The sequence below is a fragment of the Piliocolobus tephrosceles genome, chromosome 11 (genome assembly GCF_002776525.5).
Source record: "Piliocolobus tephrosceles isolate RC106 chromosome 11, ASM277652v3, whole genome shotgun sequence".
In the NCBI taxonomy this organism is placed as follows: domain Eukaryota; kingdom Metazoa; phylum Chordata; class Mammalia; order Primates; family Cercopithecidae; genus Piliocolobus; species Piliocolobus tephrosceles.
Window position 1 is genome coordinate 77,199,835 of NC_045444.1, and position 14,015 is coordinate 77,213,849.

General features: G+C 38.4%; 1 protein-coding gene across 2 annotated transcripts in view; it reads right to left on the reverse strand.

The window, feature by feature from the left end:
• Window positions 1–14,015, reverse strand: part of STAT4 (signal transducer and activator of transcription 4) — a 147,490-nt gene that overhangs the window by 118,236 nt on the left and 15,239 nt on the right. The window contains exons 3-6 of one of the 2 annotated variants that reach the window (XM_023217763.1): window positions 13,508–13,613; window positions 9,309–9,465; window positions 2,204–2,332; window positions 722–866 (exon numbers count right to left, since the gene is read on the reverse strand). In XM_023217763.1, coding sequence (XP_023073531.1) covers window positions 722–866; window positions 2,204–2,332; window positions 9,309–9,400 — 366 coding nt within the window. In that variant the 5' untranslated portion in view covers window positions 9,401–9,465; window positions 13,508–13,613. Of the gene's footprint in view, window positions 1–721; window positions 867–2,203; window positions 2,333–5,023; window positions 5,640–9,308; window positions 9,466–13,507; window positions 13,614–14,015 lie in introns of those variants that run through there. The other variant, XM_023217773.1, reaches the window with a different exon arrangement.

Genomic DNA, 14,015 nt, shown 5'->3' on the forward strand with positions numbered 1-14,015 from the left:
TTTAATTCTTTAGATCCCTGATTTACTTACTTCATTTACTCACCCCTTAATCAGTAAACATTGCTTATCTACCACAAGTCCAGACTTACGCTGGGTGCTAGAAATTCAAAGTTGAACACTAAAGTCCTTGCCTCAAGGAACTCATGATACGGGGAGACGTAGAACACATAGAATAGCAATATCTAATATTAATATCGAATATAAATACCACAGTACTGATGTGTTCTGGTGCTGAGGAAACACACACAGATGGGCTCTGCCTGGGTGAACCAGAGAGTACCAAAGAACACTTTTAAAGGAAAGTGAGATCTGAACCAAATCTGGAAGGATACATTCACTCATGATGCTCCCATTTAGGAATGAGAACAATACTAACTCTAACTTGTTACATAGGAGACAAAGGCAAGGGAGGGCTGCTGGAGAGCCATGAAACTGTACTGTTGAACTGGATCATAGCTAGTAAACAAGACACATGCAAGTCCCACATGCAACACACTTGTAATGTATTTTAGACACTACATTTTTAGTGTATTTTACTTTCAACACTTCATGAAAAAATATTGGGTAATAAAATTGAGCAAAAAATTTGTAAGTGGTAAGATAACTCAATTTTTTCCCCTGAATTTCATTTGAAAATAATATAAGGGTACATATATAATTTTTTAACTGAATTTAAGACTCATATATCCAAATATTTTCGAAAAGTAGAATGCATTCTCACCTGAAGGACTTTCCGAATTCTTTTTAAATTGTGTATCAAGAGTAGGTTTTTCTCTTTGGAAACACGACCTAACTGTTCATCTAGTTGTATTAACAAGTTTTGAAGAAGGATCGTTGCCATGGTTTCATTGTTAGAAGCCGCCTCCCTAAAAAAAAATAAAGGATTATTACACAACAGAAAACAACTTGGTAAAATGTCTACTTTTTTACCATACTAATTTTAAAGCAATAAACCTATTACACGGTGATAAGCATTTAGAAGTTTTTAAAAATTAAATTGTAAACATGAAGAGATGCTCAACATCACTAATCATTAGGGAATTTCAAGTCAAAATCAGAGTAAGATACCTCTTCATACCCATTAGGGGGGCTATTATAAAAAGGAAAAAAAAAACAAACAGAAAATAAGTGTTAGTGAGGATACAGAGAAATTGTGCAATGCTGGTGGGAAGGTAGAATGGTCAGTCACTGTGGAAAACTGTATGGCAGTTACCCAAAATATTAAACATAAAATTGCCATATAATCCAAAATATTAATCCATAAAATTCCACATCTGGGTATACACCCAAAAGAATTAAAAGCAGGGACTCAAACAGATATTTGCATACCAATATTCCTAGCAGAGTTATTAGCAATAGCCAAAAGGTTTAAACAACCCAAATGTCCATTGACAGATAAATTTATGAAACACAATGTGATACATACAAACAATGGAATATTATTGAGCTTCAAAAAGGAAGAAAATTCTGATATGACACCTGTTAAACATGAATGAATTTTGAAAACATTACACTAAGCAAAATAATTCAGTTACAAAAGGACAAATATCATGTGATTCCAATTATATAAAGTACCTAGAGTAGTCAAATTCACAGAGACATAAAATAGAATGGTGATCATCAGGGGTTGGGGGTGGAGGACTAGGGAGTTACTGTTTAAAGATTACAGAGTTTCAGTTTGGAAAGATGAAAAAGTTCTGCAGATGGATGGTGGTGATGGTTGCATAATAATGTGAATATATGTAATGCCACTGAACAGTACACCAAGCACAATCGTAAATTTTATGTCATGTGCATTTTACCACAATATAAAAGACGGCTGAATGAAAAAAAAATTAAATGGTATAAGGTGAATAGAGCTTTGAAGAATCTTACTGAGAAAAAATACTGATTTACATTCAATCTGTGATACAGAACTGACAATCAATTGATTTGCTTCTTTTTTTAATACATGAAAAATTATTTGGGCTTTTGTTTACAGAGAAACAAAGCACTAGAACCATTAATTTTTCATTTACAATGAATGGAACCAGAAAGGACAATGATTCCCTTTCTTTGGGAAGGCTTTTCAAATTCTTGAGAAAGTTCTCTATCTGAAAAGAGTGCATCTACTGAGTCAAAAGCGGACCATAAAATAAATTCACAGGGATAGAGCATCAAGCATTTGTGCATCAACTTCTGGGGAAAAGATGTTTGATCCTACCAGTCTTGATTTTCAATCCACTGGGCCAACAGATGCCGAATTTCCATGGGAAAGTTGTCATCATAGAATTGATCCACCTGCTCCAAAAACTTGATTTCTAACTGTTGGACTTGATTCCACTGAGACATGCTATAAAAGAAGGGGTAGAATTAGAGTTTTAAAATATTGTTCATAGCCCTATAGTACATATTTTCTTTTTTCCTTAGAATTAGTCAATGTTATGACTGAATTCCAATATATCCAAGGATACAAAAATTTCACTTTTTTTTTTCCCATAATTCAACCCTAATGAAGGGAGAAGCCTTCTTTCTGTGCCCCTAAAGTACAGCCTTCCTTGCTCTAAAATGAACTCCTGTTCCACCTGCTCCAGGAAGCTTTCACTCCCGCTCCCGCTCCCCCAAACAGCCCACATCCTGCCCACAGCTATCTACGTGAATTTCTATTACCAACAAGCTCTTTCCCTATCTCTTTTCCCCTCTACACTTAGACTTGGAACAACTTGAAGGGAAATGTATTTGACATTTACTACACCTCCTAAAACCCTCTAAGACTTTATATGCGAGGACCAATCCCCCAAAAGGCTTCTTTTATATGAAATTGCCAAACTTCTGTTTTCTTTATTTCAGATTTGTCTGGCTTCTAGAGTCAGCTTTATGTTCCTGACTTCTAGTCCAATTATGTCTTAGCTTCATGAAGAATTTTATGTATGCGTTTTCGTGGGCTCCAGTTTTTTCAATTAAAAATATTTCTGAACCAGTGAATGTGTTTTATTTCTCTCTGTGAGGATCCACTATGGGTGGGCAGAGCTCTTAAAGGATGTAGTCTTTTTGTCTCTGAGAAACATCTGATAGTGGTTAAACCCTCAAATTACTTAAGGAGTAAGAAACCACACTTGATACCTATTTGGCAGCCATCATAAAACAAAAGTACGCATTTCCCCCTTGTAACCCCACTCTGGCCAATTTAGAAGCTGTAGAAGTATTTCCTAACTTAGGAAAATTAGTATGACGCTGCCTGCTTGAAATTACAGCATTTCATGTTTTCCAAAGTCAAAATTTTGATTGTTTTGTCAGCAATTCTAAGTCAAATAAAACCCCCTTTTACATGATTAATCGCCATAACATTTCAACACATTTCATAGATAGGCTAAGGTTTCCTTTTGCCTATAGAACACCAGGGTAACTTCATATATTTCATATACATATTCTTCAGGTTTCAAATGGAATCATTTTGAGCACCTTTTCCCTGAGCTCCTGGTAAATGACTTAAAATTTATAGAAAAACATGTTGCCAATGTTTTGCTAAAGAGAAAGCAAGTGGGAAAAGAAGTAATGTTTTATTTGCATATCACTTTATATTTATGAAAACCTTTACACTTTATAATTCTAGCATATTGTAAATGCTCAATCAATGCTTGTTAAATGAAGAATGAGTGGCACTCCTGGCATTGCTATGAATAGAGTAGGTGGATATAAGTAGTATGTCAACTTTAAAAAGGAAAAGCTTGAAGATCAAATAGGCGAAATGACACCTGCCTAATGTGTGAGGCTTCTAAGGGGCAATCTGAGGTTTCCTGAGCCTGAACCATTTGTCTTTCCAGATATTGGAGAGAGATATATATATTCCACACAAAATTGGAACATTTGTTTCCATGCTACTATCAACATTGTCCTATCTATCAATTTATTTCAATGACAACAGAGAACAGGAGTTGAAAATAGCATTACAATTTTTCATCATACTGTTGTTAAACCCCTGCTACGATTTGGATGAAAACGTATTTTCTAACTAAAACTTACACGTAGATGAGAGGAATAAGTTCTAGTGCTGTTAACACTAGGATGAATATGGTTAACAGTAACTTAGTGTATATTTTCAAAAAGCTAAGAGGACTTTGAATGTTCACAATACAAAGTAATGATAAATGTTTGAGGTGATGGATATGCTGATTATTCTTTGATCATAACACATTGTTTATATTTATTGAAATATCATTCTATATTCCATAAATATTTACAATTGTGTGTCAAATAAAAATAAAAGGAAAATTTTTAAAAAGAAAAATAAGCAACGAAAAAAAATCACTAAGATCTGAGTCTTTCGGAGAGCTGAATTCAAAGCTGAAAAAAGGAAGAAGGAGGAATACATAGTCCTAGGACATTTTCTACTGCAGCCTCTGGGAACGGCTTTAGACATCCTTCAGCAGGTTTCTTTGCTTTCACTGTCTAGGGACTACTTTCTCGTGAAAACTGAGTGCCTGTCTGTTCTTTTTGCATGCAGTTCCTAGAAGAACCCACTAAAGGGGCATTTTGTCCCACTGTCTGTGAGCTGGTGGTGCCGCTTTGGCTCTGTGGCCTGTAGCTTGCAAAAGGAGATGACCTGCCCTAAAATGTCACTCGCGCCCATCAAAGCCATAGTCACCGGCTGCCGTAGCTGCGAGCTTTTTTCTGAAACCCAGGTCGCTAATCTAAAGTCAGACATCACAGCTCTAGAGAAGCTGGCTAAGAAAGTGAAGAGGGGCTCACTTTCAGCCTCCGCGAGGACACACCTCCGCAGCCGCCGCAGCTCCCCTGCCCTGGCTGGGAGATTCGCCCGGGCACAGTGGCGCGGGCCTGCGGGGCGGTTTCCGCGGAGAGCCCGTACCAGAGCGCATCTGTAGGTCGTGGAGTCGGGCGCTTCCTTCTATAATAACCCTCCTCAGGCAGGTTAAAATGAAGCAACAGTTAAAACGCCAAGGGAAAGCAAAGCTTCAGAGCACCCTGCATAATAAGCGTGTCCTCCTCGCGAGAGGGAGCGAGAAGGTGTGGTCTGGCCACTTACCTAGCGCTCTCTCAGCACAGGTCCCAGGCGGTGCTCAAGTCCAAAGTCAGAAGCGCCCCTCACAGTCCCTAGGAGAAGGCCGCTGACGCCATCGTCAGTAGGGGATTTGCATTTCTCCTCCCACTTGAGGCTTTCCTGTGCGTCAGTGTTCGAGTCTCTGGGACTTTACTTGGGTCGGTTCCCACCCACTCTTTATTCTAGAAATGCTAACATGCTGAAACTGGAGCCCCTTCATCGGGCGTCCTCTTCCCTCTTATCCTTCCCAGCCCCTCCCGCAACTGCAGGTGGCTCAGGAGTGCCAGGAGAAAGGGGAGGGGCGGGGTGCACATTTTCTTCAGTGGTTTCCTTAGACAATCCGAGATCCGCTGCAAAGTTACTTACCTGGAACTCAGTTCTTCAGCTTCCTCTCTCCCTAATATAAGACTCCACTCAGCCTGGTGAGCCACCCCTGGGCTGGAAGGGGTGGGTAGCCAGGATTAAAACACCAAACTCGTAGACCTTACTGGGCTCCAATTCCAGCGGGGCCCGCCCACTCTGAGAAGGGTGACCTGACCCAGAGGTTTGGGCCAACTCCTGGGTAGGCCACCAATGCCTGCCCTTCCTGGCCCAGCCTCCTCCTGCTCTCCCTGAGTGGCCTTGCCCCTGGTTGTTACGGTGCGTTCTTCTCCCTTTGTGACATCAGCCTGTTCTAGAATCACAGAGTTGGAGGAAGTCTTCGTCCCATCTAATGCTAAATCCTCTTTCATATCTGAAGAGACCCAGTGAGATGACCAAGATGACTCCATAAGTTAGCCATGGAGCCCGATAAGAGCCCAGGTGTTTCCCTTCCCACCTCAGTGGTCTTTTAATTTCATCTCCTTGGAGTTAGTTCTTAACTCCTTGATTCACAGCAGGGGCCCTATAAACGTTCAATAAAATAAAGACAAGTGCAGGCGTGGTGGCTCACACCTGTAATCCCGGCACTTTGGGAGGCCGAGATGGGAGGAATCCTTGAGCCCAGGAGTTTGAGACCAGCCCAGGCAACACAGTAAAACCTCACTGTGTATTAAAAAATCAATAAAAATGTTTAAAAAAGTAAAATTAGTAAAATAAAGGCAAAAATAAAGGTAGACAGACTGAAAGAAAGGTAGAAAGTGTCACTCAATTTGATTATACACATGCTTAGAGCAATATACCAAGGTAAAACGCCTGCCTCCCTCTCCCCTGACCAGTATCACACAGGTACATTCTCTGGATTCTTCTCTCTCAGGTGACACTATTATCATGTGCTTAAACTTACAACCCACCCCCAAACAGGTCAATCAACCCAGAGTCACACTTTCCATATCACTCTAAATGTCCTGGTTAAGTAGGCCTGGTCCCCACTGCTTGTTCAGTGGGCAGTTTCCAGGAGTTTATGCTGCTCTGACCCTACATGAGAAAGTGCCAATTTCAGGCTAGTCCATAAGCTACTAAGCAAAGTCTGATTTTCTTCAGGGGAAGCTGTCACTGCCTATAGGAAAAAAATCCAAATTCTTGTCACTTTAAGTTCTGTACAGTTTGGTCCCGACCTATCCAGGAAACTTTTCTCTCCTATAAGAGCCCACGATGTGACCCAAAACAGTCACCTCAGCTACCAAGATTAACCTCATTTTTCACTACCGATGCTTTCTTCAACTGGATATTCCTTCCTGAGCCTACCTACCTAGTGAAACCCTATAGTTCTCAGTGAAGACTCCCCGATGACCCGAACCCACAGCAGTGTTTCCCTGCTCCAAACTCTTGTCATACTTCCTGTCCAAACCAGCGCTCTCCAAGAGAAATAAAATGCAAGCCACATATGTAATTGCAAATGTTCTCATAGCCACGTTAAAAAGGAAAAAAGCACAGGTAAAAGTAATTTTAATATTGTAAATTTAAAATTGTAATTTAATATTGTATATACAAGAATCTTAACATTTTGGCATATAATCAATATAAACAATTATGAATAAGATACTTTGCATTCTTTATTTCATACTCAATCTCTGAAGTCTGCTGTGTATTTAGCTCTTACAGGGCATGTCAGTTAGGACTAGCCACATTCCAAGCCACATGTGGCTAGTGGCTGCCATGTTGGACAGTGCACATTTAGACCACTTATTCAGCACTTTTCACTTCCTGCCTCATAGTGTTAGTCACACTGGTTTTACATGTCCTTATCATTATCATATTCAATTGTTGAGTGCCTGCTGTACAGAACAGAGAGTTTGTTCTCTTCTTCCTTTTCAGGGCCTTACCTTGGGGCTCCGACAGCAGTTCCTAAACTGTTTGTTCTCAAGATGCCGTAATTCCCTTAAAAATTGTTGACAAACCCAAGGAATGTTTGTGTATTACTGTTCTGGATGAAATTTTTATTTACTGTGTTAAAACTTAAATCTGAGAAAAAATGAAAATCTGTATTTAATTTATTCCTTTAAAATGACAATAATAAACCCACTATGTGTTAAACATGTTTTAGGAAAAACAAATATATCTTCCAGCACGAAAAACTTAATGAGAAGAGTGGCATTTTAGAAATCTCTTTAATGTCTGGTTTGAGAGAAGACAGCTGGATTCTCATATCTGTTTTTGCACTTAATCTGCTGCAAAGTATTATTCTGGTTGACATATTTGAAGAAAGTATGGACTCACACATTTATGTAGTTGGAAAAGGGGAGTATTATAATGACCTTTTCAAATAATTATTCTTCTTTGATATCACATCACAACTTAACGAGTGGTAGTTTCTGAAGGGCTAGTTGCATTGTGAAATCTGAAATCTTATCAATATACTTTATGTATACTGTTACATTCAAATATTTTGTTGTATATATTTTGAATATTACCCACAAATTATTTTGCAATGTCAGACACTGGTCATTTGAAAAACATTAGTCCACTGAAGTATGCAGATTTTCTAAATGCTGACATATTTCATCATACAATATTCAGAAATTCATGTCATATCAATGTTGATCTCATCATGTAAAGTAGTTTAAATACTGGGAAGCGGTCAAGCTCATGATGATGGATACAAGCCCTCCAAATTCTAATTTTTGAGAGCCTGAAAGCTCAGTTTTATTATTGGCAACAGATACTGCCAGTTGTTTTTCTTGAAGTGACAGGCTCATCTTGGCAACTCAAACAATCACGGAAGTGCTCTTCCTTGAGATGATCACCATCCTTTAATATGTGCCTTTTCCATTTCATCACAAAGAATATTAAAAAGACATGTACTTAAGGTCTGAGATTAAATAAAATTAATAATTTTTACCGCTTCATCAAAAACATTCTTAAGTCAAACTGGCATTTTAAAATTTTTATTGTAAGTGTATGGTGGTGAAAGATACAACTGCTAGTATAATTTGGCACCACTTCCTTGTTTTGTGCTAAGGCCCCAACAGTTTTACCCACCATTGCTCTGGTACCATTGGTGCAAATGTTAGCAGAGGAATGAAAAGACAAAACCGTATTAGTATTATTATAAAAATAGTTTAACCTTGCAGATGCCCTAAAAAGATCTCGGGAGCCACTCCCAGGGATCTCCATGTTAACACTTAAAGAACCATTGCTCTTTTTGCCATATACTGCCAACTGTAGCTTGTTTAGCCAGAGATGTCCATCTTGAGGGACTTGCCCAAATGCACACTTTTTTCTTAGTTAAAGCTTCTGCCTTGAACCTCTGTGTTCCTTCTCTATTTCATGAGTGGAGCAAGACATCTAAGAAAGGGCACTTCTATGTCCAAATTTTTCTCTTTTTTAGGATCAAAACTAAATAAGCAGATCGTCAGTTTCTTGGCCCTGCACTGGCCCTGGCCTCGTCAGTCCCTCAGAGACAAAGACAAAAAAAAAAAGAAAAAAATTCGAAGTAAAATGAAAAACAAACCAAATGGTAAAATGAAACCCCTGTAAGGTTTTCCAAATTCAAAGGCCCCCACAGATTCCTGTCTCCCTTCTAAAACAGCCACCCAGTTGCCCTGGTGATAAGTCCTATATCTCATTTTTTTGCTGCATCATCCTAAGAAGAAAATCCCAGATTAAAGACTTTCTGAAAAGTAGATTCTAGTTCTGGTGTGTCAATTTCTAGCAGTACAAAGTTGTATAAGTTATCTAACTTCTCTAACCCCAAAACTCCCTGTCTATAAAAGTGGGGATATTATATCCCACCTGAAATTGCTGGGAAGAGTCAAAGATATAATGTAAGAAATGGGATCAGGTTAAATGCTGAATCAATAGCTGTTAATAATAGAATAATAAACAAGTTATGGGTAACTTTGGCAGTCACCAGGTTAACCCTCCAACTTCTCTGCTACCTTCCTGTACAGAGCGGAAATGGAGATAAAGAGAGGCCGGTGGGATAGGCAGGTTGACAGTCATAAATAGAAGACAGGGTAGATTCAAAATCAGTTCTGACTGTGCTTTTCCCACTCTGCCCAGTGGAGCTGCTTTTGTGGGAAACAGAGAGAGGAAGAGAGAGGATATCACTCTTGCTGCTGTAAGAGAAGTAAACCAGCTCCACCTTCTCCCAATTTTTGTACAAAAAAATATAAACATTTGCTGGTTTCAGTTTTGTGGTATCACCATACTTCTCCTCTCCTCTCTTAAGTGTCCTGAGGAACTGGAGTGAGCTGGAGTTGGAGGTTGGACAGACAATATGCACACACAGAAAGATGCGTTGAGTTCCCTGGTTGCATATGTTAGTGCCACATGAGTGGGACAGCAAGGATTATTGGGATAAGATGGCCTGGTGCGAATCTCATCAACTCATCTATGTGCAGGTTGCTCTAGCTCTATCAGAACAGGAACATTGTCTTGTAAAAGGGCTTAATATCAATCTTGTTAATTTTCTGAAGTCCAGTTCCCAATGACTCTGCTCCCTCTACTGCCATCTCAGAAGCATTGCAATTTACAAATTATATTCATATACCTCCAAGCCAGGCATAGTGCCAAGAACTTCACATGCATTGTTTTAGTTAATCCTCATAGCACTCCACAGGATTAAATACCAAGATTTTCTCCAGTTGGCAGATAAGGGGACAGAGGTTTAGTGAGCTTTAGTGAGGCTAATCAGAGGTAAGGACAGATTTGGGATTCAAACGCAGGACTGTCTGACTCAGAAACAATGCCCATAACCATTCTGCGTTACTAAAACTCTTATCTGCTCTTATGAGAAAAGCAATAACTTGCTCAGAGAGCTAGAGAGGAAATAAGTTTGACGACTTAAACATGAATTCCAAAAAAGAGAGGATCAGTGCATGGTTCAATCTTTTGACTTCCCTGGGCCACATTGGAAGAATTGTCTTGGGCCACACATAAAATACACTAAAGCTAACAATAGCTGATGAGCTTTAAAACAATCTCATAACGTTTTTGTGTTGGGCCGCACTCAAAGTCGTCCGGGGCCATATGCAGCCCATGGGCTGGAAACACTTTGTCTACAGTTTTCTTTTCTTGTAATGTCTTCTGGAAGCTTGGGTAGAATTGGTATTATTTCTTCCTTAAATGTTTGAAAAAAATCACCAGTGAAGTAATCTCTGAATGGAGTTTTTTGGTGGGAAATTTTTAAACTACAAATTCAATTTATTAGATCTAGGACTACTTGGGTTACCTATTTTCTCTTGAGTGAGCTTTGCCGGTTTGTGTCTTTCAAAGTATGTATATATTTCATCTAGGCTGTTATTAGAGACATAAAGTTGTTTATAATATTCCCTTTTAGCAAGTTATTCTTTTAATTTCCTTTTATTCCAGTTATTCTTTTAATAGCTAGAAAATCTGTAATAATCTCACCTCTCTCAATTCTGATATTGGTAGTCTGTGTCTTCCTTTTTTTCTCCCAGGATAGTTTTACTAAAAGTTTATCAATTTTATTTATATTCTCAAAGAACAAACTTTTGGTTTCATGGATTTTTTCTATTGTGTTTCTGCCTTCTGTTTCACTGACTTCTACTCTTCATTTTCTTTTATTTACTTCTGTTTCAGTTTGCTTTTCTTTCATATATATATATATATATATATATATATATTTTTTTTTTTTTTTTTTTTTCTTTTGAGATGAAGTCTTGCATTGTCACCCAGGCTGGAGTGCAGTGGCGCAATCTCGGCTCACTGCAACCTCCGCCTCCCAGTTTCAAGCGATTCTCCTGCCTCAGCCTCCTAAGTAGCTGGGATTACAGGCACGTACCACCATGCCCAGTTAATTTTTGTATTTTTAGTAGAGACCAGGTTTCACCATGTTGGCCAGGCTGGTCTCAAATGCCTGACTTTGTGATCCGCCTGCCTTAGCCTCCCAAAGTGCTGAGATTACAGGTCTTATATATTTTAAAGCAGAAACTTAGGTCATTGATTGGATCTTTCTTCTTTCCTGATATAAGCATCTATATTTCTTCCTTTCCATTGCTTAAGCTATATCAAACAAATTTTGATATGTTGTATTTTAATTTTCATTTATTCTACTTAAAATTTCCCTTGTGATTTCTTCTTTGATTTATGATGTTTGGGTTTTAATTAATTAATTAATTAGCATTGTGACTTTTGCTTTCCAAACATATGGATCATTTTCCAATATTTTTCTCATATCCATTTTTAATTTAATTCCATTGTGGTTAGATAACATACTTTTTTGTTATTTGAATTATTTAAAATTTATTGAGTCTTGTTCTATGGCTGAGAATATTTTGGTCAATGTTTAAGACACTTTAAAGAATGTGTTCTCTGCTGCTGTTGGGTGAAGAGTTTTTGCAGTCTCAGTGAGGTCAAGTTGGTTGATAGTATTATTCAAGTCTTCTATATCATTCCTGATTTTCTTCCCATTTATTCAATGTATTATCAGAGGAATATTTAAATCTTCAGCTATAATCCTGGATTTGTCTGTCTTCTTTCAGTTCTTTCACATTTCATGTCACGTATTTTGAAGCTCTGCTATTAAGTGCATAAACATTTAGAATTGTTTTGTCCTTTTGATGATTTTCCTTTTACTTTTATGAAATGACCCTTGTTATCCCTGTTAATATTTTTTGCTCTTGACGTCTACTTCATCTTATATTTATATAGCCACAGCAACTTTCTATGATTAGTGTGAGCATGATATATTATTTTCCCAATCTTTTACTTTTTACTTATTTATTTATATTTGAAATGTATTTCTTGTAGGTAGCATATAATTGGGTCTCGCCTTTTTATCCAATTTAACAATTTCTGCTTTCATCATGTATGAAGAGCTTTTTTCACTCTGGCTGTTGAGAATATAAATTATGCCTAGCCTTGTGTGAGCTCCAGAAATTTTTCCACCTACTCCTCTTTAGTGATTCCTCCCCACCCCTCATCTTTGAGTAGTTCCTTTGCAAACATGGACTATTCAGTACTCAGCTGAAGAATCAAGGGGAGCCTTTTGCAGTCTTCTTCCTGGTACTCTGCCCTGTAAATTCTGGCCAGGTTGGCCTCACCAAACTCTCAACTCTGCCTCTTCAACTCTGAGAGAATGCCAGGCTCTATTCGAGTTTCCTCTTTCTGTGCTGGAGCTTGGAAACTTTCTCTAGAAAGTAAGCTAGAAGAATAATAAAGATTGCCTCATTTGTTCACTTCTCTTGCACTGCCTCTTTGTCAATTTCTGAAAAATCATTGTTTCACGGTTTGTGTTTGTTTGCTTAGCTGTGTATTTAACATAAGTGGGTAATCTACTATGGAGGGGTTGCCAGATTTAGCAAAAGAAAACAAAATAAGACTGCCAGTTAAATTTGAATGTCAGACCAACAACGAATAGTTTTTTCAGTATATATATGACCCATATTTATAGTATAAGTTTGTTTGAAATTCAAATTTCAGTGGGCTTCCAGAATTTTTATCTGGCAACCCTAATCCCTGTTAATCTATTATGTCCAAAGGCAGAAGTCCCCTGAAACTATTTTAGGTGCTAGAGCTTGTACTTGTTGGAAATCTATTCAATTCAGTATGAAATATTTACTGAGCTCATACATCACAATGAGAATAATTTAGGGTTGAATTGGCAGAGAAGACAAAATAAGCATATGAAATTAATAATGCTCAGTTGAATGGCAATGCCAAATGTAAATGCCACAGGAATTCAGAAGAATGACCACAATGAACTGAAGTAGTCAGAAAAAGCCAGAAGATGAGTTTAATAAAAAAAGTGAAGGATGAAAGAACTGTATTCAGGTATGCAGAACAGTGATGCTCAGCCTGCTTAGAGAAGGTCAGGTCCGGACCCAGTACTAAGACTGGCATCCTTCTATACAGGGAGAAGAATAATCTAAACCAAAGATTTATGGAGGGTCATTACAAACAAGATTAGTTGGCATCAGTGTCTCTGAGAATATCTGTTTAGTTTGCTCATTATGCAAGAGTGACTGGTTGAGGGGGATGAGTGAGGACTGAAATCTAAACTGTGCTTCAGTTCCCAAGACATAAGCGTTGGTGCAGGGCTGCAGCCAATTGGAGGAAGAAATGATTTTTCTAATTTGAATGTACCTTGTGGGACATCTGAGGCCTGGTAGGAGCTTCAGTGTCTTCCTTCTGAGTAACTGTGGTAAGATGACTCTGTTACTCTGACCCAGCTTTTTTAGTGCTAGAGTCACTATGGGGAGAGATGGGTGGAGACGTTAGAAGATACATCATCTCTGAGCTGTGAGCATTCTGTACAGGGCTATAGTGCAGAAGAGGGTGAGAAGGGACAGGATGAAATTTGTTTTATAGTTGGGGGGAACAAAGTAGGTGAAGTGAGATGGAGCTGATAGGGCTTTAGATTAATATGCGATAGAACCCCTCCAAAGTTCAGCACCAGCACTCAGAGGTCTGAATATTAACAGTCTGAAATATTGGTGCCATCCAATAAAGAGTGACCCCTAAATCAAGCACTGTGAACTCAAAGCCCTCCTGGGACAACCAGATGATGGGGCCTATGGAGAATCTTTCTTTCTTTCTTTCTTTCTTTCTTTCTTTCTTTCTTTCTTTCTTTCTTTCTTTCTTTCTTTCTTTC